This window comes from Tursiops truncatus, chromosome 3 (genome assembly GCF_011762595.2).
Source record: "Tursiops truncatus isolate mTurTru1 chromosome 3, mTurTru1.mat.Y, whole genome shotgun sequence".
NCBI classification, from domain to species: Eukaryota; Metazoa; Chordata; class Mammalia; order Artiodactyla; family Delphinidae; genus Tursiops; species Tursiops truncatus.
In genome coordinates this window covers 92492647-92517764 of record NC_047036.1, presented here as the reverse complement: position 1 = coordinate 92517764, position 25118 = coordinate 92492647, and the positions used below count along the sequence as shown (strand labels likewise).

General features: G+C 34.1%; 1 protein-coding gene across 7 annotated transcripts in view; it reads right to left on the bottom strand.

Annotated features, from left to right (window-relative positions):
* The window catches only part of YTHDC2 (YTH N6-methyladenosine RNA binding protein C2), an 83272-nt gene extending 60815 nt beyond the window's left edge, over window positions 1–22457 (bottom strand). For 4 of the 7 annotated variants that reach the window (XR_004525849.2, XM_019940839.2, XM_019940840.2 and 1 more), the window contains exons 1-9: window positions 22069–22456; window positions 20439–20529; window positions 13610–13806; window positions 12065–12264; window positions 6828–6994; window positions 5959–6061; window positions 4575–4731; window positions 1506–1613; window positions 239–387 (exon numbers count right to left, since the gene is read on the bottom strand). Coding sequence is in view for 6 of the 7 variants with exons in the window: in XM_019940839.2 (XP_019796398.1) it covers window positions 239–387; window positions 1506–1613; window positions 4575–4731; window positions 5959–6061; window positions 6828–6994; window positions 12065–12264; window positions 13610–13806; window positions 20439–20529; window positions 22069–22255 (1359 nt within the window). In the remaining variant the exon portion in view is untranslated. Of the gene's footprint in view, window positions 1–238; window positions 388–1505; window positions 1614–4574; window positions 4732–5958; window positions 6062–6827; window positions 6995–12064; window positions 12265–13609; window positions 13807–14061; window positions 14127–16113; window positions 18012–20438; window positions 20530–22068 lie in introns of those variants that run through there. The other 3 variants (XM_073802406.1, XM_073802408.1, XM_073802407.1) reach the window with 3 other exon arrangements.
* Window positions 22458–25118: the final 2661 nt, after the last annotated feature.

Genomic DNA, 25118 nt, shown 5'->3' with positions numbered 1-25118 from the left:
TTCACAAAATTTATAGAAAATATTGAAATAGTTTTAACTCAGAATGAAACAATAAAAGATGTTGCATTATTTGAAAAAAAAAGTGTGCAGAAAATTATTCTGAAAAATGTGTTGTAGTCTAAGATAAACTAAGGGAATTATTCCTTGATAATGTAATAAAAAATATAATCTCATAAAATGTTCTTTAAATTACACAATTTTCACTCAAAATAGCAGTGTGAAACCACTGAGGTCTTACCAACTGACTGAAGACGGCATCACCACCATCATCCAATAAATCATTTTCTTCAGTTACATTTGGGACAGCTCTCTGCCTCTGAGATTCAGGCTTGAAAGTATTCTCTTGAGCTGAGTACCATTCTGTAAGTGTGGTTTGTTGTCTTTCTTCTAAATTAATTACCAAAGAAAATAAGTAAATACTTTGCTTTTTGAAATATATTTCTTTGTTTAAAAAAATTAAGTGAATCTGAAAATACCTAAAAGTTGGCCTTATTTTAAAGTTACTTTTTAAAAATATATTAATTAGGAACATTCAATAAAATGTGTTATGCTGAACCAAAAGGAGACATGAAACTGCTTTATAAAACCTCATCTATTCATCTACTAGTAAGAAGTTTACTTCTGAATCAGGACATAATTTAATGAACAGTATTTTAGCCATATAACAAATACTGTTTAGATCAATGACTAATATTCATATAGCACTTTGTAGAAAATCATTTATTGAATTTCTACCACCATTCTGTTTGAGACACAAGTTATATTCAATTTTCATCTTCAAAAGTTTTGAGAACCAGAAGTTTTATAATTTACATATTAGTGATTCAGCACTGCACTGTGACACAGGCATTACTAATTGCTTTTTTCAAGTGAAGAATCCAAAGAAGTTAAGATTATTTGTCCAAGGTTATACTAACTAAACAAAGGAATCAAAGCTTGAAGCCAAGTCTTCCATCATGAATAATGTAATTAAAAGTAAGCAAAAGGAACTTAACCTTAATTCAAAAGCTGAGATATAGTATAAATCATAAGAGCTGTATTAATAGGCAAGTAATGTTAAATTCAAAGTACTGATGCAATTCATAACAATATCAAGATTTGAAAAACTCAACAATTATACCAAAGATGAGCCTGTTATTACTCATATGCTACTCTTTTCACTTCCTCACCCACTCCCCACTCCCACTCTATAACATATGCTGGGGACAGCCAGCACAAATCTTCTGCCTCCTTAAAATAGTGGTTGAATATTTGGATACAGACACACTCAGCCTCCTCAACTCTGGCATCCCCTTTCAATTCCTCTCTATAGATTATAACTTCTAGACATAAACCAGAATGTAGAACTTCCATATGGGACAGTATTCTAATATAATATTCTACAACTATACACAGAGAGAAATACTTTCAAGTGTCCTTGTATCTGCGTAGTATAAGACTGGAGTACTCCAAAAAGTCAATATCAATAGTAATTTTCTTTTATATTTGTTTGATAAAAAGCTTACCTCGTTGTTTTTCCTTTTTGTATTTTAACATTTCTTTGTTTGTGTATCCAGTAGTTCTTAAAATGTCTTCCAGAAACATTTCTTTTACTTCAAATGGTCTTCCCTGTACTAAATAGGAATTTTTTTAAACAGTCAATTTGCATCTTAGAGATAATTCACATAAAAACATGAGATTCTCAAATTAATAAATCTGAATATTAATCCAAAGGCAATTCCATAGGTCAAGTAATTCTCATATTGTCCTTTAAATATAACTCTGATCTATATTTTAGACAACTGTTCATTTGCATGTTTTTTTCCAGTGTTTACTATTTACTTGATTGTTTGGCATCATGCTAGGCACTAGGAATATAAATCGTAAGCAGAAACAGAGTTCCTCCTGCTCTCTTGAAGCTTGAAGCTTGTAATCTAGCAGGGGAATCTGACATTAATCCAATAATCCAAAACATCAATGTAAAAATAAAGTTGTAAAAAGTCCTGTGAGAGAGAAGTACAAGATACCATGACAGTACATAATAGGGGAATTTGAAGGAATCAAGAAAAGCATCTTCACTGAGAAAAATGAGAACCAAGAGAAGGGAGTAAACAAAATAGCTAAGCTACACAGAGAGGAAAGAGTATACTATGAAGAAAAAAACAGTATGTACAAAGCCCCTATGGTGGGAAAGAGTATGATGTTCTCAAGGAACTAAAAGGCCAAGCTAGTTGGAACATGATGTGAAGAGGGGTGTGAAGAAGGGATTGTAGTTCAAGATGAGGCAGAAGAAATAGATAAGTCTTATTAAGGGTTTAGGTCTTTATTCTGAGGTAAAGGTTGTTCAAAGTTTCAAGCTCATGAGAATATTTAACATCATCAAAATTCCACTTCAGAAATCTGGCTGAAAATTCCACGTTGGCTGCAACATGGGGAATGGATTTAAAAGAAACCAGAGTGGATGAAACAGACCAGGTAGGAGCAATTACAATAGTTCACGATGAAGAGGACAATAACCTGAACAAGATTGGTGATAGTAAAAATGGAAGGAGACAGACAGACTAGATAGATGGGAAGTAAAATCCACAGAACTCAGCATTAGATTGGATATGGAAGAATGATAAGGAAGTGTCAACCACAGTTCTTGAAAGTCTGGCTTACAAAACTCAATGGATGATGTTGTCATTTTCTGAGGCTGACAAGGAAAGCTAAAAGAAAAACAGGTTGGCTTGTGGGAGCCGGGGTTTGGTCAAATGTTAGGTGCCAAAATGACCTTCAATTAGCAGATGCATAAATTTTATGTGCCTTACCACCCAGTAATATTATGAGCAAAAAGTCTTACAGGTTTATGACTTAGGTGATTAGGTCAATGGTATGATTAACCAAAACAGGCAACACAAGAGAAGCAGATTTTTTAGAAAGGATTAAGTATTCAGTTTGGGCATATTAGAGGGGAACTGCTTATAAGCAACCAAGTCCAAAGCTCTGGAGAACAGTTTGAACTGGGAAATAAAGATTCAGGAGTCATCAGTGCAAGAGAAAGTAGAAGGCAAGGTCAAGAATGAGATCTTCCAGGAAAACTAACTGTGCACCCCCAGTACCTAGTAGAGAACAGCATAGAGCAGGAAAGAGAGAAAAAGCAAAGAAATCAAAGAAGGAAGGGAAAGGGGATGGGGAAGGGCGGGGAAGGGCAGGGAAGGGCAGGGAAGGGCAGGGAAGGGAAGGGAGGGGAAGGACGAAAGGGAAGGGGAGGGAAGGGAGGAAGAGGAAAAAAATGGGTCATGGGAAAAATCCTCAAAAATATCAATATTTAAGCACCATGCAAAAGAAGAGAAGCCCACAGAGGAGACCAAGAAAGTACAGGCTGTAATACAGAATGAGACTTAGGATGTAGTTCTGGCAAATAAATTATGGGATACGAGCATTTCACAAAAAAAGGGTAACGATTATGAGAAATACTACGGAAAATATAAGTAAGATTTTTATGTAAAATTAAATCAATTTCAAAAGAATACTGGTAAGAATGCACAAATGAATAGCCCCATAAGCTGCAGAAATGTGAATCATTTCAGCCTTTTGAAAAAGTAAAATGACAAAACCATCTTACTGTTAAAATTAAAAATAGATACATTCTTTTACTCAACAATTTCACTTTCAGGAATCTATCCTTAGAAATAAGAGCACCAATATATAAGAATATATGTAGAAGGATGCTCATAACAACGATGTTTATAGTAGGGGAAAGGGAGAATCCAGGACCAATCTAATGTCCAAATATTAAGAAATGGTTAAATAAATCATGGTACATTCATACTAGGAAATATAAAAGCAGTTCTTCAATATAATGAACTACATCTAGAGCTTCTAAACTGGAGAACTGTTCATGATATACTGTCATATGAATAAAGCAAACTGCAAAACATTGTATATGGCATGTGCCCATTTATGTAAAAACCATTTTCTATAAACCCAATATATATGTATATATTTACATATGTTGTATGAGCATGGACAAGGTGAGACAGGATATACACTAGGCTTCAACATCAAGTAATCTCAGGGAAGAAAAGATATGAAATGAAAGGAAGACAGGTGATTGTGAACTTTTTCCCTGAATGTCTGTACTATCTCACTGAGGTAAACACATACAACTTTTCCAATTTTTGAGGAGGAAATCAATAATTTTTTTAGAGATTGGTGGAAAAACCAGATTTGATTAAAGGATAAGGACAAAATTTAAGTGGCAACATATTTAGAAGTACATGGGAGGTAAACACGGGCATTAAGACTACTCTTTGAAAGAGTCTAGCAATAAAGGCAAAGCTATAGGACAGAATTTAAAGGGGAATACAAAATAAAGCATATCTCCTTTTAAGACTAGAGAACAGGCTCACTACACAATACCAAAGAGTTGTAGATGGAAAAGGAGAGGATGAAAATATATAGATATGACTGATTAAGCATATTTCAGAGAAAACATAAACAGATGCTCTATACATCAGAACATTCCCCAATTTCTATTATAATAAATAAAATCAAGCCAAAAAAGTAATCTTTCATACAAATCCTAGAAGAAATCTGACAGTTTAACTTACTGTATGTCACTGGACAACTCCCGAAATATCTCATAAAAAGATTTACATCTAAGGCAGCACTAGAAAGAACTAGTTTCAAAGTTGGGTACTTCTGCAACAAATCTCTTAACTTTGTAAGTAGAAAATCACTAAATCGATCCCTTTCATGTACTTCATCCTGCAATAAACAAAAACAAAACCATGGAACAGTTAAAATACAAAAATAAAGTCTTTAAAATTATGGAGCTGCTGGGTTTCACACTAATTCAAGTTAAATGTGGACACAGCCAATTAGTGAAAATGTTGTATTATGGACAATTTAGAAATAATCAGACATTAACGACCTACTGTGGGTAACAAAACACTGCCCTTTTTCCCACAAAAACTACAACAAATGCTGAATTAGTGGAGTCTAATTTAATGTAATTTTAATAAATACAAAATCTATTTTAATATGCTTCTGTTAGCATCAGGACCAGGTGCATCCTGTGGTTTGAATGCACAGAACTAATAAGTTTCCAAAAGCTGCTCTATCACAAGCTTATAAAACTTAATCTAAGTTTTCTGACACAAACTGGATAAAAGCTTAGAATTCTTTAACAAGGTGGTAATTCATCTACTTATTTCATCAGGAGCTAGTTAATTTAGCAGCTTAACCATGAAGTTAAATGACTTTAAAGTATGCCTCTAAGATTTGGAAGAGAAATCAGATGACTAAGCACAGAGAAAAAAGAAAACTTTCACCATTCTGGAGAACTCTTAAAATACATGTGCCATTTTCATATATAAAAAGCACTTTTTAAAAAACTATCTACTTATTTTATTCTCACTCATAAAACCTGAGGGTAAGAATATCTTTATTTAATATAAAATATTTATTTCTAACAATTATGGACAATAAAAAGTAACTTGAGGGACTTCCCTGGTGGTCCAGTGGTAAAGAATCCACCTTACAATGCAAGGGACACGGGTTCGTTCCCTGGTCAGGGAACTAAGATCCCACATGCCGCAGGACAACTAAGCCCGCACGCCACAACTACTGAGCTCCTGAGCCTCAACTAGAGCCCACATGCTCTGGAACCCGCACGCCACAACTACAGAGCCCACATGCCCTGGAGCCTGCACACCACAACTAGAGAAGAGAAAACCTGCAGGCCACAACTAGAGAGAAGCCTGCTCCACAACAAAAGATCCTGCATGTCTCAACGAAGATCCCGCATACTGCAACTAAGACCCTAAGATCCGACACAGCCAAAAATAAATTAAATAAATAAATCTTTAAAAATAAAAAATAAAAGTTTAAAAAAAAGTAACTTGATTAGAATAGCCTGTTTTAAAAAAATTGGTTCTCATTTATATCCTATTCTAAAAATTTAATTAGATATTTAAATTTAAATATTCTTACCACAATAACATGTGTCACAGTTGACAATGAACTATCTCCTGCCATCAGAGTACGAAGCAGTACCCCATTGGTGCAAAATGTCAGAAGTGTCTTTGGAGAAACCCTTTTTAAAAAATCAAAAAAGTTCACAATTACAAATCTTTTATGTAATTAAAACAAGGTCATATATTAAATGCTAGTGTCCTTTGTACTTTAATAAGTTACTAATATAACAGTGTACTAGTATATATGCTTTATTAGCAAAGTTATGTGAAATATGTATTTTATGCCTGATAATCTCACAAATTTATTATTACTAACAGCCTTTTATTAATTTAGTAATTATTTTGTTAAAGAACTTAAAAAGATTTTTTTTAAAGATCTTAAACATTTTTTACTTGGGGGAAAAAAGTGTATCATAAATGAGATTAGCTTTTTGAATCACTATATCCAAATAACTGTGAGCAAAGAAATGGTACTACTTCTCAAGAAGGTACTACTAGCATTACTACTACTACTAATAATAATCAATTCAGTCACAACATTTACTGAGTGCTTACTATAAACTTCACATCAAACCTGTGCTCTAGATGCTTTCATTAGCCCCATCTTATAGATGAGGAAACTAAGACTCAAAGAGGTGAAATAACTTGCACTTTATCATGAAACTATGAAACAGGATTTCTATCTACGGCCCAACCTCTTTTTCAAGCTATTTATTTATTCAAAACCTCACTAAGTTTAGACATGAGCTCAATGGCCTATTATAAACTTACTTGGAGCAAAATGATCATCTAACTTTTCAACTAACACATGCTCTATATTTAGTGAAATATAAATATTTAGTCTTTTCTGAGAATGATAAAAAGCTACAGGTGAATTGTCTTTACCTGCTTTCTAAACGGATCTGATACCCAATTGTCTGACCAATCCTTTCTCTTCTCTCTGCAGCAACTCTTTCAGCCACAGCAATAGCTGCTAATCGTCTTGGTTGAGTACAAAATATACGGCAGGGGATACCATTTTTAAAGCAATCATCTAAAAGGAACTGAGGAATCTGAAACAAATTTTAAAGTACTATAAGACAACATAATTGTATATCCAGAAAATCCATGTCAATCAACTGAAAAACCATCAGAACTAAAAAAGTTATGTAACATGTCCAAACATAAAATAATCATAAAACCAACAACTTTCATGTAACTGCTAATAATCAGCTAAAAAATGTAATTTAAAAAGATCTTGTTCACAATAGAAACTAAAACTAAAACACTTAAAAACAGAATTATAAAGAAATAGTTAAGGTTTACATGAAAAAGATTATAAAACACTACTGAAAAACCAAGATTATAAAACACTACTGAGAAACATAAAAGACGGGAATATACTAGAAAAATACAACATATTACTGGATAGGAATAATCAATATTGCAAAAATGTCAATTCTCCCCAAGTTATCCTATAAAGTCAATGAAACAACAATCAAAATTCCATTGGAATTTTTTAAATAGTGAAAAATATAAAGAAACCAGAAATAGCCTAATACCAGGATTGCAGACACTTTTCTATAATTAAATTTAAACAGGTCAGAAAGATTTAAAATAAAAAGTAAAAGTCTTCCCCACCCATACTACTACCAATAGTCCTCTCCATGAAAGTAACTACTGTTAATTTTCTTATAAACTCTTTTGGGGAAAAAAAAAGTTTATACAACTTAAATTATTTGTGTATATAAACAGGTTTTTATTCACACAAAGTCATTATTATACTTAATGTTTGTAATTTGCAGATGTCACTTAATAACACATCAGATCTACCTAATCCATTTTAATAGCTGCACATTCCATCTTATGGATGTGCTATAACTTAACAAATATGACTATACATTAAGTAATTTCCAGTTTGTTTAGGCTTGTTATTTTTGATGCTGTTGCTTACTATTAAAAAGAATGCTGCAGTGAACATCTATCTTCACATACTTACGCAAAGACAAATATATGTGGAGTCAAAGAGTATATAAATTTAAATTTTCATAGAAAAATTATCAATCTGCTCTTCAAAACAATTTATACTTTTACCAACAGAGCAGAAGATGCTGTTTTCCCAACACCTATGCAAATGCTGGATTTCATCAATTTTTAAATTTCAGCCAATCTAATAGTTGAAAAATATAATTATTGTTTTGATTTCATTTCTTTAACTATGAGTGAAAAGGACATCTTTTCATGCACGTCTTACCCTCCAGGATTTTTTAAAATTTGACCAGTTCATTCAGAAGCATAAATGCAAACAAACTGCTAAGAAATATCTAAAAAGAGAAGCTAATAATAAAGAGGAATATTATGCTACATACTGTAAAACTACAAAATTCAAAAAGTGAGACCTTGGTGTAGGAACAGATAATTAAAAATACATAACAAAAATTCTAGAGATATACCCAGGTACTACAGAAATTTAGTATTTGATCAAAAGTAGTATGCACCCCAATGTTCACAGCAGCACTATTTACAATAGCCAAGACATGAAAGCAACCTAAGTGTCCATCAACAGATGAATGGATAAAGATGCGGTGGGTATATATGTGTGTGTGTGTGTATATATATATATATATATATATATATATATATATATATGTATATACACACACATACATATACACACACACACACACACATATGTACACAATGGAATATTACTCAGCCATAAAAAAAGACTGAAATGTTGCCATTTGCAGCAATATGGATGGACCTAGAGAATATCATACTAAGTAAGTCAGACAGAGAAAGACAAATATTATATGATATCACTCATATGTGGAATCTAAAATATAATACAAATGAGTCTATTTACAAAACAGAAACAGACTCAAAGACATAGAAAACAAGCATATGGTTACCAAAGGGAAAAGGGAAGAAGGGATAAGTTAGGAGTATGGGATCAATAGATACACACTACATAAAATAGATAAGCAACAAAGATTTACTATATAACACAGGGAACAATATTCAATATCTTGTAATAACCTATTATGAAAAATAATCTGAAAATATATATATATATATATAACTGAATCACTTTGCTGTACACCTGAAACTAACACAATATTGTAAATCAACTATACTTCAATTTTTAAAAAGTAGTATCTTAAAATCGGGGGAAGGGATTATTAAATGAAAATTATATTGGAACACTAGATACTAACATATTGGAACACTAGATACTAACATAAGGAAAAAAGTTAGATTCCTACCTGATATGACACAATAAAATAAACTCCGGATGGATTTTTAAAACTACAAATATAAAAGTATTAGAATAAAATATTTGTAGGAAAATGTTTTTTAATCGTGGGGTAGAAAGTGATTTTCTGAGTATGGCATGAAGCCCTAAAAAAAGGCTGACAGATTTGACTAAATAAAAATGTAAAACTACTAATCAAGATACCATAAGCAAAGCTAAAAAAGCAACCAAAAAATTGTGAGAAATTGTTTTTAAGATATATAACACATAACAGCCATGTATCCATAATGTACAAAGCATTATTAAAAATAAATCCAAAATGATTAAACCTAAAGAAAAATAAGATATAAATAAGTAACTCACAGAATATAAATAGATAATAAGCAAACGAAAAGATACTCAACTAAGAATCAGAGAAATGCAAATTAAAACATTATTTTTTGCTTATCAGATTGATAAAGGTAAAAAATAAATTATATCCATTGTTACCTAAGTTTTAGAGAAATGGGAACTTTCAATACATTCAATACTATTTTAATATGATAAGTCTTTTTTGAATTAACAGACAGTAACTAGTTAATCTAGCTACTAAAATTTTAAATGCAATATTTTTGATCCAGCATTTCCACTTCTAGGAATTTATCCTATTAAAACATTCCCACAAATTAGAAAAGAAATATTAGGATGCAATATAATAAAGTAAGTACAGAGTAAGATTCCTGCTCTGCCACTTCCTAGTTATGTGAATTTGGGTAGATTAACATCTGTAAGTTTTAGTTTTTATTCCACATCTGTAAAAAGAGATAATAACAAGCCTACATATCTTGGGTTAATAAGAGGTTTAATTAAGATAACTGTTGTAAAACTTCAGCACGCAGTAAACAGTCATTTATTTTATCACTGTTATTACAAAAATGCTCAGGAATGCTACTCAATTGTTTAAAAAATGAGGTCTATCGCTAGGTACTAACACAGAAAAATATCCAATATCTATTAAGTGAAAAAAGCAAGATGCAAAGCGTATACATATTATCCCATGTTTGTTTTAAAAATAATCTATATCAATACTGTAAAGAGAACAAAAACAAAACAAACAATCCCCCGAAAAACCCAGAAACATATACTCCAAGTTTCTGACAATAAACCAGGGAGAAATATAAAAACATTATATTTTCTATAATGTTTGAATTTTATATAATGAACATTCAAAAGGCAAATAGGGGTTTCCCTGGTGGCGCAGTGGTTGAGAGTCCGCCTGCCGATGCAGAGGACACGGGTTCGTGCCCCGGTCCAGGAAGATCCCACATGCCGCAGATCGGCTGGGCCCGTGAGCCATGGCCGCTGGCCCTGCGCGTCCGGAGCCTGTGCTCCGCGACGGTAGAGGCCCGCGTAACGAAAAAAAAAAGGCAAATAACTTCCTAACGCTCCCAAAGGAAAGATGTAAATGGCTAATGATATTAACTTCAAACTGTCATATTTGTATTTCATAGGACAGGAACATTAGTAATTTTACTTGAACTCCTTGAACAAGATACAATTATTTCTTAGGTTTAAACCCATTTAGATTAATAGTTTCTTTTGAAAAGCAAAGAGAATAATATTTAATTCCTAACTAAATTCTCCAGATCTTTTCATACCTAGTAAAATGATACACATAATTGTGAAAATAGACATCCATAATTCCAGTATACAAATATCCTTAGGAAGAACACTCAAATAATTTAAATAAAACCATATTTGTTATATTTTATCAAAACTTTCATTATCTCTATTAGGCTACAATTAACATCAACTGGCAAAACTTTCTAATACTAAAACAATTATAACAATCTAAGACATCTGAACAGATTCTTTGGCATGACTCCATGGAATTTCACTTAATCATAATCATGTTGAAGAAAAATCTTATACATTGTCTTCATATAAAAATTTCATCACGTTTGTAATTAGTTTTATAGGCTCAAGTTTTAGGTATAACGAGTTGCACTTCTGTGCAAATGATTAAGTCCCACAAGTAAATAACTGATAAAGTTTATAGTCAACCTCTCCTACCACCTTGCCTTATTTACCTAACTTTATGAAACCAACCAATATAAGCATAGGAAATCTTAAGCAACTGTCAAAAGCAAAGCAAATTTATTTGTCCATAAAAGAGAAGAAGAAAATGTAAAATTATACTGACTATTCTATCTGCACCTCAATCAAAAGCAAAGTAATTTTACTGTTTCAACGTGCTAACATGTTAAAGAATATAAACAAGAAAAGGTCATATCATTGTACCATGCTTTCTTCCAACCTTGTCAGCCTATGAGTGAAACTTCATAACAATGAAGTACTATGATTCTAAACATCCAAGTCAAACATGTCATATTAATCCCACTTTATGTTAACTTTATATTAACACTTCTTGTTGTTATCAATATTACTTTTAATTTAGCTACGTAAAAACACTATGCTAGGCACTTCACAGACATTACCTCTAAACCCCACCTCGAATGGTAGCAACTGTTAGTACCATTTTATAAATGAGGACTCTGGCTTCAAGAGTTACAAGTCTAGCCTAAAATTTCACATTCAATAAATGTGGAAGCTGGAATCTGAACTGAAGGTCAAAGTCCATTTTCCTTTCATGATACCAAATCACAACCTCACCTCTGTTTAAATAAAGCCCTTATGTACTAATTTAAAAATAAATATTTTAAAATATTACCTTTCTACAAATTCTCAAAATGTACTTCCAGTAATAATTTATTTCTGAAATAACCATTAAAATAAACAAAAGTTCCTTTTTTGTTTTTTGTTAAAATACATGTAGTGTAAATTTGATATAAAACTATCACGAGATAAAATAATTTTTTCTTCTATAAACAACAAAGAAGAAACAAACCTGTGTAGTCTTTCCAGACCCAGTTTCTCCTACAATCAAAACTACTTTATTTTCCTTAATTATTTTAACAATTTCTTCTTGTTTCTCAAACACTGGCAGAGACTGCCTGAAAGAATCAAATTCAGATTCTCCTCTTTTCACTGGAATCTGAGATATGCCACTGTTGAGTCGCCCACTTGTCTTGCTCATTTCCCGGTTTTCTTTGAAAATGAATAAGAGAACAAAAAAAATTTATGATCAACAATAAAAAGAGTTAAAAAACAAAAATAAGTAATTTCTAATGTAATTCCTTTCAAGTGCTTCTTCTCTACTCAGTCTAAAGTTAAAAAGCAATGCCTCAGCTGTTGTACTGCCACACAATATTCTTAGAGAATGTTACACATTTTTATATCAATCAGAAGGCAAATTTCCCAAAAGTATTTCTGGTGCACAATGTTTAAAAATGAACAAAAATCAATCATTCAAAAATCATTAAAAACAAAACCCAATTTTGATATCCTAAAATAATTTTCAGCCTGTTTCTATCAATTATAACACAGAAAATTATAATTTTAGAGTAGGAAACAATGTATATTATACTTATAAATTCTGTTACATACAGTATGAAAACACATATGAAAAATAAAAAACCCTCTATGTTCAAAGTTAGCATGTAAGATCATGTGATCAAACAGAATAATATGTGTAAATATAAGGTCCTAATGCTTAACAAATCTCCTAATTGTGCATTTTAGCCAATTTAGCCTACATTTAGCCTACATTTAAGCAGATAGGAATACAAAAGGCATGATGTGTTTTATACTCTTCACATAACTCAAAATATTTTTATGTGCATGTATTTTTAAAACTCCTTGATAGCTAGCACCATCCATTTCTACATTCTGCAAACATACTCCACCAATAGAAATTATGCAGATTCTTTCACTGGAGATAATAAAAGAAATAACTTTCTCATTAGAAAAGTTATTTTTCCAAATAGTAAAATTACTTCATTTTATAACCTAAATATATTTATTTATCTACCTTTGAGCAAGTTAATGTACTGAAGACTCTGTCCTGTCTCTTCCCAGAAGCTAAAGTCCCAATTCAAAATCCCACTCATTAGTATGTCACGGCAGCATAATATAGGAAAGTTCAGACTTTGGAGTCACATCCCAGCTTTGTGGTTTACTGGCTGGTTGAGTGGCCTTGAACAAATTTAACTGCTCTGAGCCCCAGTTTCTTCACCTGTGAAATAGGGGAAATTCTTACCTTGCAAGGGTTGCTATGAGGCTCTATGTAGAGTTTAGTATATTGTCTAGCACACAATAAGTGCTCAATAAATGTTTAGCTATTACTGTAACACTTTACAAAAAACCCGAACTTAATGACATGCCTTAACACTGCAATTCATTCCAAAATCTTCACAACTCTTAATCATTTCTAACCAACTATTCAAATTGAGAAATCATATTTCATGTTAGTTTTTAAAAATAAATTTTAAGTGGAAAAAGAACAGTCAAGAAATAATAGGATAAACAAGGAAGCTCCCCAGAAAATACATACCAGCTTCAACTGCAAACACATTTCCTCTTTCTGTTTTAGGCAGAAGTTCAGTACGCTCTTTACTGGTGACAGGAAATCTTTGAATTAGGCTCCTAACAGCATGTTTTGTGTTATGAGTCAAATTACAGGTCATCATTGCATGAGCTGTTTCTGATCCATCTTTCTTCTTCACAGTTAGGTATCTACTTGCTCCCTTTCTGAATATTAATAAAAATCATTTATTTACTATATATAGTCAATTTGTTCACATATGATGTATGGCTACTTAGAAAACATGTCTCAAGCAAAACACTGAAAAAGATCAAAATGCTCTGGGATAAGATGCTGGAAATCCCAGAAAATTCAGTAAAGAGGAATTTAATGCTAAACTGTCCACAAGACCATTTTCAATTAAAATTTCAAAATGCTGCAAATCCAATTTTAAATCAGCAAAAAAAAAAAGGCTTACTTACCCTTAAGAGTTAAAGTTTGTCTTAGCAGGCTTCATGGTGGATGAAACATCACCAGTTAATACATGCTGGGAAACATATAGAGGGAGAAAATCAATTTCAACAATAGAATCTAAAATTGATAATGAAAACATTATGGTGGTCCAATTATAACAGTGGTCCAGACTAATATATCCCACTGAATGTTTCTCCAGTATGCTGGTAATGTCACACTCCCATGAAAACCTGTTAAGAAAGCCAAGTTTAGTGGTTGGACCAAAAAAACATAAATCAGCACTACTGATAAGTATTTTCAGATGTATACTGGGGAAAAAAAAAAAAGTTTTTCAAAGCTTCTGACTCTAGCCTTCAATTATAAGGTAATGATGATTTATAACTGTTCTCAAGTTACCTGATGTAGGTATATTTACTTCTTTAAATGGTCCTAGTTATGTCTTTGATGACTTCTGTAGCTTTAGGAGTACTAAGTACAATGTTATACACACAGGAAGTCCTCAAATGTATTTTGAATGATTTAATAATACATGTCTATAATCTAGTACAATGTAGTACTGTAAAAAGCTTGGGTTATGAAAGCAAACAGACTTGGATTTGAATCCTATCTCTACCACCTACTAGCTGTGGGACCACAAGCAAATTATTTAATAGCTCTGAGCCTAAGATGATGATAATAATAATAATAATAATAATAATAATAATAATACCTGCCTCAAAAGACTCTTCATATGATTAAATAAGATAATGCATGTAAAGGGCAGTATCTGCTACAAAGTACACATTAAATAAATGAAAGCTATTATTATAATTATAGCCAGGAAAAAATATCGTTTCTTGTACCAAAAAGAGTTACACAAAACATTTCATAAAATGTTTTGCCATTTGTTAATGCCACTATCATATTATAGAAATGAGCAACAAAGCCACAAATACAATGAAAATTATATATATAATTTTACTAATTCTAAATTAAATTTTAGAATTTTCCTAATTCCTAAATCTAATTTAAATATTTTCAACAATATCTTCACTATAGAGTGACATGAAACTGAAGATTAACCTATACAGCCTTAGCTATCTAAGTGTTCTAAGTGAGGCTTTCAATTTACCAAGATTTTTAATTTCTGGAAACTCCTCAATGAATTATACCCTATCTATGCCATCATCTACTCCTGGACAAGTGCTTAGTGATGCTTAAATGATGGCATAAAGATGAGCATATTAAAATCTAACTGATCTAGAAATTTTAGTCATTTCCATGGTAAATCAGAATTATTGGATTCTAGAGATGTTCTCTGTAGTAGGTTCTTTTCCCATGGACTTTTCTGAAACCTCAGTACAGTCATGATAGACTCAATCACTCATTCCCCTTCTGTTCCACGTACTTCATAAAATTTTAACTATAGAAGGCCAGAAGTGTGCTGAAATGAGCACTAGAGCAACAGTCAGGAGGCTTGTGTTCAGCTAGTAATAATCTTTCAATTAACTAGCTATGTGATCAAAAATAAATCATTTTACTTCTCTGACACAGAATTTTAAAACCTCTAATATTTCTATCAGCTCCAAGATGCTTTAATTTTCTCAAAATCATCTCAGGAAAGTTTTGCTATATTTCACCTTTAATTTTATTTTATTCATTCATTCAATCATAATCATTCATCATATATTGATTACATACTGTATGCCAGGCACTATGCTAGAAGCTACGATTACAAAGTTGAGGAAAATATACTCTTTCCTCAATAAGTTCACAACTAAAATAACAGGTCAGATTGAAACTTTCCTAACATAGGTTGCCTAATAATAATTCAGCATTAATCTATAACAATAACTCATACTAAGCAAGTGTGAGTACTTAGTCATTACCATTTACAATTTACTAAATTCAGTTTGAACCCAGATGGTGGGACAGAAAGAGAATATCAACTTGATAGTTTTTATGTTTTAGTAAAAAAATTCTACTATTAGTGCTGTTAGGGCTCACTCCTACCCCATTCAGCACCACAGTGACACTGATATATAATTAAAAAATTAGTGAAATTTTGGCAAAATATTCACCTCATTATTGTGTGGATGAAAACATTCAATATAGTAGAGTTGTCCTACTATGTAAACTAACACACTGAAATCTCATCATCATGCTTTCATTCCAAGGTAACCAACACTATAATTTGATGAATATCTAGTAGTTCCCTTTACACAGCAAAATTGACTAGAAACTACCTGCACAACATGGAAAAGATTCTAGATAAATGAACTTCACAAGAATTTTTTTAAATAATAACATGTAAGCCCTATATGCCATATTTAAGTATAAAAGTAAATGGCCTACAAATACAGATAAGAACATCATAACTTCTAACTTTCAAAGGGAAAAGTAATCATGCATGTTATAATGAAGTTATGACATTTCAATAGCTTCTTCTTTTTAAAGAAAAATGATGATATAACTAATCAAATTTGATGCAATTTTAATATTAATAAATGTTTCATTTACACAGCATGTTACTGAGTAATCTACCTCAAATACAACCATACACCTTGCTATTCCCCACTTTACAAACCTGAGAACAGTTTAAAAATCTGCTAAAGAGCCAAAATCTGAAATCACTGCTTAAAAAGCTCACAGCCGCCAAGGAGCTAATGCCTCTAAAAAAATACACATTTGTTTGATGTCTAGTATATACTTAATTTCATATCCCTTTAATTTATACTTCCACTAAGCAGACAGATGCAAAGATCTAACTCCAAACCATTTTCTCCTCAATACTGTAATACAAAATTACAAATTTATTAAAGTTTGAATCATACAAATTTGTGCTTTATTATGATTACCTAGAAAATAATAAACCAAACGAGTTATTTTTGTCACTAAACACAATTATTTTCATGTGATGCTATGTTTGTGGTAAATTTTTTTCTTTTTGTGACTTAATGGACAATAAGCAACTTAGAGATGAGCTTTATCCAATATCTCTGTCTTAACTCCTCGCAGTTCCTAAAACACTGTTATGAACTCACTGTGAAAAACAAAAATTAATTAGCTAAACATTAACTAGGTCTGATTGCTGGCTCTGCCACCTGCTAGCTGTGTGATCTTGGGAAAACTATTTAATTCTCTAAGCTCGAATTGCCTCATCTGTTATACAGGCACCAGGTATTGAAAAAATAGAACCTACCATACAAGACTGTTGTGAGGATCAAATAGTCTACTTAAAGCACCTAGCACAATGCCTGTTGCACAAGAGCACTTAATAAATGTTAGCTACTGTTACTATTATTACTGCGCACTGTAGGGGTTTATTTAATGGATATCCAAAACTTCACTAACAGGGTTCATCACTTTTAACCCATTTTCTGTTTTAGCTAGGGGAAGAGAGGTGGAGTGCGGTATGCAATCTTCCATGGCAGGAGGTAAGGGAGGCAGTAACTCAGATCTGAAAGGGGGTCTTGTTGTACGGTAGAGCCTCCTGGTCAGGGTGAGTAGAATAACTGGATACCTATTAAGCAGCACCTTCAGCAATCACAGGATAAAAAACCTGTACTTGTAAAAACCTACTTTCATACACTTTATATTTTCTCTTTCCACAAGTTTTTAACAAAGTTCATCTTGTAAATTTCTTTTTGTCTAACTTGGACTAAGAAGAATAGGAAAGAATTTTGTTTTATTCATGAACAAATTAAAGACTCAAAAAAGTGTGCTCTTAGAACCAAAACACAGTGACATAGGTTGAGGAAAAACAGAACAAATTACAAGGAGGTGAAATTTTGGGTATGGGAAAACTTGACTGGAATGTCTAAGAAAACGTTAGGATATAGTGAAGAACACAAAATGGGGGTGTTACTCCAACAAGAGTATTTTTACCGAAAGATGAGCAATTATAAAGAAAATAATCAATTCAAAGTAAACCCAACTCTCTAAGAGGAGATGAAAAACAAAATCCAACACATGTGGCCTTCATTTTGAAAGAAAGGAGATTTAAAAAAATTAAAAAGTGACCAGAAAAAAAAAACTGTAAATTATCACACAGTAAGTCTGGAATCTGTTTTTTAAAAACCTTGTAAGAAACTCAAAATAAACTACGGGATCACAGAATCTTAACCAACACATAGAGATTAACTCCTTCATTTTTTACATTTAAGAAAACAGGCCTTTAAAGTTAAGGGACATGACCAAAGCTAAAGAACAAAGCAGTGACAGACTGGGATTAGAATCCAGGTTTCTTGTCCTTTCCTCCACACCTCTCAAAAGGTATTAAATCATAATACCAGGCACACAAAAAAAAAACAAACACACAACAGAAAGACTAACTTAACAATTATTAACTAACTTAACTATCCTAAATTAACAAAGTTAATTCTAGGAGGTTAAAAATAAAAGATCTTTACTCAAGAGTGAACAGAAAAACCCATACAAGTCAGGTACAAATTCTCATATAAATGAAAAGAAAGGATTTAAGAAATATATTCAAAGTGATTTAGTTCTTTATATATGTAAAAAGAAGGAAAGGCATTTGAAAATGACAAGGACCACTAGAAAAACATTGTACTAAGTTTGCTCAAAGATAAAAAGGGATTGGGAAAGAGCTAGGACATTTACTAAGAAGAGGATTTATGGAGCACTAGATATAGGGAGTAGGGATGAGATAATAGGTGGGGTTGCCTTGATTCCCTTAGCATCTCTTTCCTGTTTCCTCTTTCTGTCTCTTCAATGTTTCTTCATCCCCCTTCTTTTGTCCTGATAACTTGCTCTCCCCTTCCCCCCCAAACTTTTTTTCATCTCTGGACCATCCTTTAAAGGATCATGCTACTGAACAAAAGTAGAGGTAGTCTAGTCCAATGGACTCCTTTTCTAAGAGTAATTTCTAAAGGTCATTTCCAAGTTCACTGTTTAGAATTAAAAACCCATGTAACCACAGAAATGATGTAGCTGCAGAACAGTGTGTTTATAACAGATATTTTCTAGTGCAGGCCCACAATCTCTTATCTACTACCCTTAAATCTAAACAGCTCTGAAAAGTGGCAGACTTCTGAAAGTCTGCAGCAACTTCATTTGGCAGCAAAGCCTGGTTAAATTAACATGAAGCTATTTATGATCTTTATTTACCTTAGTGTCAATAGTCATACATTTTTCAGCAAGAAATATAACATACTGCTAATATACCCTACTGCCTTTCTGAAATCTGAAAATCTGCATCTCAAAACATATTTGGCCCAGGCCCTTTTGGACAAAGGATTGTGGCCCTGCGCCTTATTTTTATTTTCAAGTGCAATATTTTACCTATCCAGATGACTATAATATGGGTGGAACCTTCCCAGGATGCCAACACTGGTTTTAGTGATGTTCAAAGTGCACATGCACCTAAGCTACATCCCTTGTCTCAGTCAGTAACTGTATCATCACTATGGTGGACATTCATATGAAAGACATTGCAACCTCAGCTACTTTCACCTTAGGACCTTCTATTTAGTTATTAATATATTTACTTAATTAAGGCTTTGTTTTCCCTCTTCCTAACCTAAAAGCTGGAAGCTGAAATTTCATCTTTTTTTCCCCCAATCTCAGTGGTTCTCAACCAGGAGCAATATTGCTCCCAGGGAAGATCTTGGAAATGTCTAAAGACATTTTTGGTTGTCACAACTGGGGGTGGAAGTGTTACTGGCATGTAGTGGGTAAAGGCTAGGTATGCTACTAAACATCCTACAATGCACAAAATAGCCCTCCACAATAAAGAATTATACAGTCCAAAACATCAATAGCACCAATACTAAGAACTCTATATCAATCCCATCACTCTCATTCCCAAAATGAAATAACTCCACAGAATTTTAGAGTTCTTCAATATGGATGGCTCAAATGACTTTTCCCTACTATGGATAAGTGATCTTCAAAAAATATTTAAGTTTCCTCTTGTTCAGTTTTATTTAATCAGTTCTAATCATCAGATTCGTGACTTGGTATAAAAAAAACAACAAGCATGTGTTCTAAAAGCATACCATTATAGTACAGTAGCATTAAAAGAGGTAAGTTCTGTAAATAATTGTACTTATTATTTTTAGTCCATCCATTCTTCAAGAAAAAAGTTTTGGTTTCCATACAAGAAGAGAATACCTTTCTCAATGCAATCAACTTGAACTTTTAAACCATTCTCTTTACATCTTAAAATTTACCTCTTCTCCCACTCTCCCCCAATCAGGGAAAACAAAAAAGGGGGACAGTAAGAAAAGCAAAGAGCTGAGTTTGGTACAGACATGAATCAGATCATCTACACACAATATAATTAAGGATGTGAATCTAACTAAAGCAGTAATAACTATTTAGTCAAAAACATTTCTCTTTTTCGGTAAATAATTTTTTCAATTAAGAAAACTTGTCAGCTTACCCTTTACTTTTAGAAACCAAACCAAGAGACTGACTCAATCGATGAATAAAGGCTCTTTCCGTACTGGTCAAAGAAGAAGGAAATTCCATTTCTACATGGAAAAAAACACAAAGCATCATTTGTGGATCGGCAATTTTCCTTCAAGGTACTTCAATACACATATATGTTTATAAAATATGAAAAATCATATAAACATATAATCAAATTATCATATTTTATGTGAAAAATAGATATAAGCATTCCTAGGAGATACTGTGGGTTTGATTCCAGACCCTTGTAATAAAGTGAATATCGTAATAAAGCAAGTTATACAAATTTTTGTGGTTTCCAGGGCCTATGTTGGTTTGTTGGTTTCCAGGGCCTATGTTATGTTTACACTACACTGTAGCCTATTAAGTGTGCAATAGCATTATGTCTTAAACAACAACATACACAATTAATTTAAAAATCCTTTATTGATAAAAAATGCTAACCATCATCTAACAACATGGAGTTGCCACAAACCTTCAATTTGTAAAAAAACACAGTATTTGCAAAGCACAATAAAGTGAAGTGCAATAATGAGATATGCCTGTACTAATTAACCACTGAATGTCTACCAGAATTCTGATATTAATAACATTTAAACCTAAATGTGATAAAGGACCCTGATGTTCACCAAAGATTAGTCCTCTTTTGCTGAAATCTTGAGCTCCTGATGAACATATTTTACTATCTTAACTTACTTGCTTAACCAACAAAATGTTTATTTCCTTCAAGGATGAGGTATGCTCAAGTATTATGAATGCTCAGTATCAGATTCCAGTGTCTTTGCCTTCAAAAACTGCAGAGAATCCCTATTTCACTGTCTCAGACTGGATATGATGCTGTATATTTCTGGGGCTTCACCCCTGTTTAATGAAAGTTCAGAATCACTCTGTCCAGGTCCTTTTTTGGGGGGAGAGGGAAAGACTCTAAGCTTCCAGAATAAGGGGTCCTCTACTTAGAGCAGCAAATCGGAATGAGCTCTCAATATACTGTACTGATCACAGGTCAGCTGCTGGTTCTGCACTGTGTGACCCAAGACAAGTAGCTTTCCAACCTTAAGAGGTATGGAAGACGTTTCGTCTAACAGAACGAGTTTCTTTTTTTTTTTTTTAAGTGTTTAGAGTGATACTTCCAGGATGTAAACAAAGCACTACATATTGCCACTGCATTTATTCGTCGAATTTCCTTCTGTTCCTCTACTTCCGAAACTCAAACTAAACGTACCTCGATTAAGGCTACCACCACCTCCTTTTAAAAAAAAAAAAAAAAAAAGTAGAGGCTTAACAATACCTAAAAGTTGTGGCAAAGCTACCGAAAGGCCTCTCCCTGGGGAAAGAGATGCCTCCTGCAGTTGAGCAACCTGATTTTCGTGCCTTCGGACGCCAGACAAGTGCCCCGTAACCCGGCTGAGCCGCAGGACGCCACGGGGCTCTTCACATCCCCGGGCAAGGCTCACAACTCTGGCCCCAGCCCCGCGCCCGCTCCGCCTGGGCCCGGTGGACCGCCCCCGTCTCCCCTCCCTCCGGTGAGGCAACCCCTTCCCACGAGGGACCGGGCTTCCGGGAGGTGGGGCAGCCGGCGGGGTCCCTGTCGGGAACCTCACCTTTCTGGTCCCCGTATCGGAAACGCTCCAGAGCGATATTGACCGCGATCTTCACCTCCTCGTCTATACGAATGTCCTTCAGCCCCTTGGCCCGGCCGCCTCCCGCAGGGCCACACAGCGCCTGGCCGCTGCCGCCGCCCCCTCCAGGAGCCGACGGCCGGTGGGAGACGCTACTCGGCCTGGACATGGCCCTGAGGAGGTGTTCTCCTCGCGGTACAGCGGCCAGGCCTGCTGACTGACGGCCAACGACAGGGAAAGTGGGCCTCGGGGGCCTTGGCGGGTTCAAACGGCTCCACAGGCTACCTGCGCTGGATCGGGCTCACCGGAAAGCTCCCGGTGTCCACAACAGCCGATGAGGCGCCGGCGGCGCTAGAGCGCCAGCCGGGCAGAGAGCGCGGGCGTGATGACGTCACCGGGGCCGGCGCCGGTGACCTCAGCACGCCGACTGTCCCTGGCGTCCTGCGCGCTGCGTCCAAATCTCCAGCTCCCTGTCGAGCTGGTTCTCCCTGTCGTCTCCTGTACCCACGCACCGCCCCCCCGCCCCGTCCCGAGGGCCTCTCGTTCAACCACTTATTCAGTCGCTCGCTATTTGGTTAAATCATTAATTCATTCAGTAAGCATGTGTGGGCTTCTACTATGTGCCCTAGATATACATTGGGGAACCAGACAGAAAGGGCTCCTGCCTTCGTGGATTTTACATTCTAGTGGGGGTAGAGTTGCCAGATTTAGTAAACAAAAATACAGGATGCCCAGTTTATTGGAATTTCAGATAAGGAACACAATTTCAGTATAGGTATTTCCCATGCAATATTTGGGAGCACACAGAGTAAAGAATTATTCGGTACCTGAAATGCAAATTCAACTGAGTGGCCTTATTTTATCTGGCAACCCTATATGGGAATAACAGACAGTAGACAAAAAAATGATTAAAGGTAGTTGTAAGTGCTATGTGAGATAATGGAATAGGAAGATGCAACCCTTTAGTTTGGGATGTCAAGGAAGATTATGAGAATGTCCATTTGCTTGTATACAATTCCACTAACATAAACCTCAACCCAGTCACCCTAATTGCTTCCACTCTAGTCTTCCTATTATCCATTCTCCAGAAAGCAACTAGAGTGATCTTTTTAAAAACACAGTTGGCTTTCAGTATCTTTGGGTTCCTTATCACTGCTTCAACCAACCACTAAACCAAAAAAAAAAAAATTTTTAATTCCAGAAAGTTCCAAAAAGCAAAACTTGAATTTACTGTGCACTGCAACTATTTACATAGTATTTACATTGCATTAGGTATTATAAGTAATTTAGAGATTATTTTAAGTACATAAGAGGATGTGTATAGGTTACATACAAATATTACTGCCATTTTATACAAGGGACTTGAACATCCTTGCATTTTGGTATCCTCAAGGAGTCCTGGAACCAATCCCCACAGATAGAGAGACAACTGTACAAGCCAAGTAGGTTAACACCCCTACACAAGGCACTCCAATTGCTCCCCATTGCAACTATAAAACACCCTCAATTCCTTACCATGACCCTGAAGACCCTGCCTAATCTGGCCTCTGTCTACCTCCCACCATTCTCATCCTCACAGTGCTCAAATGCACTAATTTCTTTCTGTCCCTTGAACACAACAAGCTTATTACAGCAGGGGAACTCTCCACTTGCACAGTTTTCTCCTGCACATGACAATCTTCCTCCCAGTACTTCACATAGATGCCTCTTTCTCCTCATATAAGCCAGGATTCCATCCGTTACCTAGATAGGCTCTCCCACATCAACCCATTATCATTTACCACTGTTTGAAATTATTTTGTTTATTTATATATTTATTATTTGCTCTTTTCACTATAATATAAGCTTTTTAGGAGCAGGAACCTTATCTTGCTTGTCACTGTTTCAACAGTAGCTAGAACTGTATGGTCATACAATAAAAATTTATTGGTTTTCCATATTGTAGAATCTGGAATTAAGATTTGTCATCTCTATCCTCTGAAAACTTTCTTCATAATCCTTGGGATCCTAATCAATTTGATTTGCTACTAGAAAAAGTTCTGGATAAGCAGAAATAAGTCCTGTGTCCTGGTCCTGTCATGGTTACCAGTGAACTGTGTGAATATTTTCTACTATGTTGATCCTAATTTCCTTAACTGTTCATAATAATGCCTGCCATTTATTAAGTGCCCAGGGGCACTGTCTTTATTTTTCCAATCCTCACAAAACCATATGAAGTAGTTATATTACCTCATGAAACAAATGAGTAAACAGGCTGGATGAGGTTAAAAACTGGTCCAAGGCCATGCTAGTGATAATTAATGAGGTAATAGAAAAAAAGCCCAGCTGATCATGAGGCCTAGCTTCATTCCAGGACAAATCATAAATAGAAGATAATACCTGGATGCATCAAATATATTGTGATAAAACTGAAAACATTTTATGTGGGGTAAGACACATATTGCTTTCAATTTCACTCGATAACCTCTTTGTTCCACACTTTATTGGCTCCATCATTTATTAGCTTTGTGACTTGACTACTTACTTTGCCTTCTGAGCTTCTGGTTTCCCATCTGTAAAATGGATATATTTAATATTCATTTTATAGTATTGTGAATTTGACATAATATGTAAGTATTAGGCATTGATCTAATGTGTGCTTCTTCTTTCCTTTATTTTGGAATAAATGCCAAAATATTTGTATTCCTAGTACCTAGTAAACATATGGAATATGTTCATTGAAATAAAAGAGAATATTTACTTAAGTTACATAGCAGTAAATTATAAAGTCAATCAGATTCTACATTATCTAATGTTTTTGCATACTCCTAGAAATTTCTGGTGCTTAGGGTGAACACTGCAATTCTACTTTTTACATGTGCTTCAGAAAAAAATTAAAAATAAGGAAGATATGGAATATTTACAAATGATTTCAAGTTGAACTTACTGTCAGATAGACCTAAAGTTTTTTGTTTTTTGTTTTCTGTTTTTTGCTGTACGCGGGCCTCTCACTGTTGTGGCCTCTCCCGTTGCCGAGCATAGGCTCCGGACGC